Below are 5,186 nucleotides of genomic sequence, written 5' to 3'. Positions count from 1 at the left end.
GTTTTTCCATAAGATGTAATGATAGCTCACGGTGGGAGTTCAGCGGACAGAAACGTTTCGCAGAACACATCGACGCCATGATGTGAGCAATGAGGTGAGACAGTAACCCCACTTACCCAGCTGCACAAATCACGGGTAAATCACGGTAAGCAGCTTATTGTGCAAAGCTCTCTCTCTCTCTCACACACACACACACACCCCTACACACCATAGTGGAATCACGTGTGCTTTTCACCCACAGAGGAGAGACACAGACACGGGCCTCTGTGTACGGTCAGTTTGTCCGATGTTGCCATTTAAACCAGCACACATTACATGTAGAAAGTGCACAATTTTAAACAGGTAACATCAATAGTCACATGACATGTGTAGCAGCGTGTTCTGTTGATGGGAAACGCAAAAGTAACGCAAAATAGGCATCATTTAAATGTATGAAGTGGACGGGAGATCTGAAGAGAACAGCGACCGGAAGGGGCGAGGACTGAGGCCTACTTGAACTGAGGGATTCAGCAGCTCTGAGTGAGGGGGGGAGCTCATTCCAGCACATCAGAGCCAAAACCAAAATCCTTTGCTCACTTTCATCTCCAAGGGACTCATAGAGTGCAACCACTTGTTTTTTACTTGATCTTCAAGTCAGTTAGTGGGACATAAAGTGAAGTGTGAAAGGTACAGCTGCAGGTTCCCCTCTGACTCTGACCTCGGAGCCATGAGCGAAGGTCCAGAAGAGCCCTGCCATGCGCCATGCGGGGCACCTCAACAGCCCAAACGCACTTCCTCCACAGCTGCGTCCGATGTTGTGCAACCGTCATGTGGAGGACTTTTCGGGAGCGTAGCGCGCTGACCGGGTGTCGCTGGCCATGTGCTGCTGCTGCTGGGAAGTCCTGTTGCTGCTGGCATCTGTAGGTAAGACCACGGTGGCTCTCTGGACCCTCCGCTTCGCTTCAGTTCTGTTACCGTAGTAACGCTCCGCATACACAAGGGGAGAGCTCCTGTTAGAACACCAGAGGAAACGTTAACAGACTCGTGTGGACGTTTCTAAGTACCGGCGAATCGCTCTCGTTGCAACACGCTGTATTTACACTGGATTTACAGGGACTTATTTGACGCTTGTCTCCTGAGCAGTTATTTACCCATTTATACAGCTGGGTAATTTTAGTGCAGCAATTTAGGGTAAGTACCTTGCTCAAGGGTACTACAGTTGGAGGCAGGATTCAAACCTGTGATCTTTGGGGCCAAAAGCAGCAACTCTAAGCGCTGCAGTACCAGCTGCTTTACACTCTGTTACAGTATATTCAGTATATTACCGTTTCACACTGTATTGCACTATATTAGACTATATTCAGTTCAATTTATTTTTATAGAGTGCTCTTCTCACGCAGTGACACGGAGCACTTTAACACAGGCATAAGGGAAGAAAAAGAGATACAAACAAAGAAGACAGTTGACTAATGGCTACCACAATAAAGTACTTTTATAGAGCTATAAGTATGCCGACTGACCGCCGGGGAAAGGAACAAAAACTCCCAATTGAAGGCTGAGGGAGAAAAAACCTCTGGGGGTCCACGGGCCAGTGGTTTCCCACCCCTCTTGGGCATTCTAGATTAAGTAACAATTGTAAGCCAGTGTGTAACAAGTAATAATGATATTGTTGCTAACTGGTATCTTGGATCCTCAGCTCAGCGTGGTACATCTCGTCCACTATGGCAGTTGGTCATCATCTTCGGTCGGCATGTGATTCGTCCGTGACCGCTGGCCGGCCCCCTCAAGTCTTACGTAGGGAGACAATGTTCAACAATAAGAAACTGTAATTTGTAACTTTAACAAGTCAATTTAATATGCATTTGTATAACGGTGGTAAACACAACCAAGGCAAGTGGAATTACATTTCGAGGTGGAATGCCTGAGTGAACATGTAAGTCTTTAGTCGGGATTTGAAAACAAACAAAGGGGCATTTCTGACAGTAACCGGTAGACTATTCCACAGTTTAGGTGATCTATAACTAAAGGCGCGACTTCCTACTGAGGTCTTATTGATCACAGGTACTTTAAGGTAACCTGCATCTAATGAACGGAGATATTGTCCTAGGATACAAGAATCAATAATCTCATAGTATATTACAGTACATCGGAGGGCGCGTCGGCGCAGTGGGTTGGACCGGGTCCTGCTCTCCAGTGGGTCTGGGGTTCGAGTCCCGCTTGGGGTGCCTTGCGGCGGACTGGCGTCCCGTCCCGGGTGTGTCCCCTCCCCCTCCGGCCTTTCGCCCTGTGTTGCCGGGTTAGGCGCCGGCTCCCCTCAGCCCTGTGTGGGACAAGCGGCTCGGATATCACAGTATATTACACTATATGATGTAATACATTTATAAATTGTCTCATAGTATCTTATATTTCCTTTTTCGCAGAGCAATCATATATTTACATAAATAATATAAACATGGTAGGGGGTGCGGTGGCGCAGTGGGTTGAACCACAGTCCTGCTCTCCGGTGGGTCTGGGGTTCGAGTCCCGCTTGGGGTGCCTTGCGACGGACTGGCGTCCCGTCCTGGGTGTGTCCCCTCCCCCTCCGGCCTTCCGCCCTGTGTTGCCGGGTTAGGCTCCGGTTACCCGTGACCCCGTATGGGACGAGCGGTTCTGAAGATGTGTGTGTGTGTGAGATAAACATATGCTGTACAGTATTACCTGTATGATATTAGCTATATTAGTGCTGTACTTATTCCAGTCATGATGTGGAAAGAGACCTTTGGACTGAGATTTTCCCAGAACCAGAAAAACATCAAGTTAAAGTATGAAACCTGAGCCGACGTTAAAGGTGCAGTGCAGTCATATGGACGGCACGGCAGGTAGTACTGGTGCTGCACGGTGCCTGGGCCGTGCGGTCGGACGTGGGTTCACATCCGGTTCATTCTCTGGGTTTCCTCCAGGTGCTCTGGTTTCTTCCCACCATCCAAACACATGTCTTTCAGTTGAACTGGTGTGTGTGTGTGTGTGTGTGTGTGCGTGCGCATATGCCAGCTTCTCTGTTCTGACAGGGGCTGACAGCTGCGGAAAGTGACCCAGTGACGTCGGCGCGACCCCCACGTGCCTGTGACTCACTGCGAAGTCAGCGAGCCAAATTGCTCAATTCTTCTTGTGTTGCACATGCTACTGTCCGTGTGTGTGTGTGTGTGTGTGTATATGCGTGTGTGCGGGTGTGCGGGTGTGCGGAGGGCCGGACAGACCGCGTTACAGGACTCACAGCACTGCTCCCCCCCCGCAGGGTGGCCGGGGGCTGTGGCAGAGCAGGAAGTGCGCGTGCCCTTGGGGGGGAACCTCACCCTGCTCTGCGGATACAACGTGACCCGACACCGGCTGCACGTGAAGACGTGGTACCGGCGGGACCCGGGGGGGCTGCTGCCGCTGGCCAGGACCGACGGCTGGGTGGCTCCGAGCCACGAGGGCCGCCTGAGCGCCAGCGACCTGCAGGACTCCGGCCAGATGCAGGTGGTGATGGCGGACGTCAGGGGCGCAGACACCGGGAGCTACAGCTGCGCAGTCGGCATGCGCGTCGGCGTCCACGTCATTCGCCTCTTGGCCATACAGGTGTCCCGCGGTACGGGGGCCCCACTGGGCCGCTTTACAATCGCTGCCCTCGGATGATTCCGCGTGCCCCGTGTCCACGCTGACGCTGTTTGGACCTTGTGTTCGGCAGGTTCGCAACCGGATCGGGACTCGGCCGGCGCAAACAAGACGGCCGACAGGTATCCCGTGAGCCTGTTGGGTGTGCAGGTGTAAGGAAGGCCCCGTGTGACATTTTGAGCTAAGTGAAACATGGTAAATAGCGTCTGACCGGCCGACACTGCTCCGTCTAATCGCCTTTGGCAGGTTGTTCGTGACTCCCGAGCGGGTCGTGAGCCCATGGAGCACATCTGCCGTCTGGGAGCTCCTCCGGTGGCTTCTGCTTGGCCTCATGACTTCTGGGACTGCGCTGATGAGCCTCGCGATGGCCTTCAGACAAGGTGGTGAACAGGGTCAGGCAGAGACGCCGCGTTCGTGTTCAGGCTGCACTCACCTGGTGGAGCACTCACTCCCTCTGTGTGTGTGTGTGTGTGTGTGTGTGTTTCCGTGTCCATCTGTCCAGCCAGGAGCAAGGTGAGGGACGGCTCTCCGCAGGAACAGGATGATGCTGCAGAAGACGTGTTTTGAGCATCACTTCGGAGAACATTGCCCCTCTTGGCACCAGACACACACCTCCAAACGCTCTTCAGCATCCGAGGGTACAGCGTGATGTGCGATGTGTGTGTTTTGTATGAGCTCCACCATTAAAAACTATGGAGAAACAATGTTTCTTTTCTCACACGTGAACACGGTAAACCATATTCCATATCATCCCACGTACATTTGTATCTAATGGACCTTCAGAGAGCTCAGCTGGACGTCTCCACCACCCTAAGTGGTCAGCTTGGCTTCTACCAACCTCACTGCGTGATGGTTTCACCAGCAGCCTGGTGGACAACAGATTTCTCGTGGCTCATGGGTCACACGTCCCATGAGGCTCTTCACTTCTTTCACTTATGCAAAGAGTCTGGAAAAAACGGAAGCCCAAGTTGAGTCCTGAACACGACGTGATGTTCGGACCTGTTCCTCGCGGTCTCGGTTCTCTTCTGTCAGTCGTCTCAGAGCACAGACACACTGCTTTCTTCCCGTGGTCAACAGGAGACCCCACTTGCTCCCACTTGACTCATTACACGCCCCAGTGGAGAAATGTACCAGTATCTTGGTATCTTGGTGATCCGACACGGTGACCATACACTGGACGTGAATTTTATCCATACTGAGCTTCGTGTTTACAAAGCGCTCTTCTCCATGAGGTCACGCGGGGCAGAAGAGGCCGAAGACAGAGCAAACACCTGGAAAACAGGCCCTTTGTACTGACGTGGCAACTGAGGAAAGGAAAACAACAGCAGCCTGCGGTCGATGTTTGACTGCAATGCATCTGTAATATTACGTAATATATATTATTTTTCAGTACAGACCAACAAAGTGGTCCTTCCTACTGCAGGAACCATGGTTGAACCAGAAGTTACAGCTCGGTGACCATCTGCTGACTCACTGCCACCAGCCTCAGGTAGCAGGTTTAGCCGCACGCCACGTTTCGTCTGACCGCGTATGAAGGAAAACTGTGCTTTTGAAGCGCTCGTCGCTGAGCGCCG

The 5,186-nt window shown here is 52.2% G+C and overlaps 1 protein-coding gene across 2 annotated transcripts; it reads left to right on the top strand.

Moving 5' to 3' along the window:
- Positions 1-820: 820 nt before the first annotated feature.
- Positions 821-4,300, top strand: LOC114909870 (uncharacterized). 2 transcript variants are annotated; one of them, XM_029249866.1, is made up of 5 exons: positions 821-903; positions 3,254-3,586; positions 3,686-3,734; positions 3,859-3,992; positions 4,115-4,300. In XM_029249866.1, exons 1-5 carry the CDS (start codon positions 858-860, stop codon positions 4,177-4,179), a joined length of 627 nt encoding a protein of 208 aa, XP_029105699.1. In that variant the 5' UTR covers positions 821-857; the 3' UTR covers positions 4,180-4,300. The 2 variants fall into 2 exon arrangements, with proteins under 2 accessions (XP_029105699.1, XP_029105698.1); XM_029249865.1 differs by having other exon boundaries at positions 3,686-3,764.
- The last annotated feature ends 886 nt before the right edge of the window (positions 4,301-5,186 follow it).

The sequence above is a fragment of the Scleropages formosus genome, chromosome 2 (assembly GCF_900964775.1).
Source record: "Scleropages formosus chromosome 2, fSclFor1.1, whole genome shotgun sequence".
In the NCBI taxonomy this organism is placed as follows: domain Eukaryota; kingdom Metazoa; phylum Chordata; class Actinopteri; order Osteoglossiformes; family Osteoglossidae; genus Scleropages; species Scleropages formosus.
Note: the sequence above shows the minus strand (reverse complement) of the source record. Positions and strands in the feature narration are given on the sequence as shown.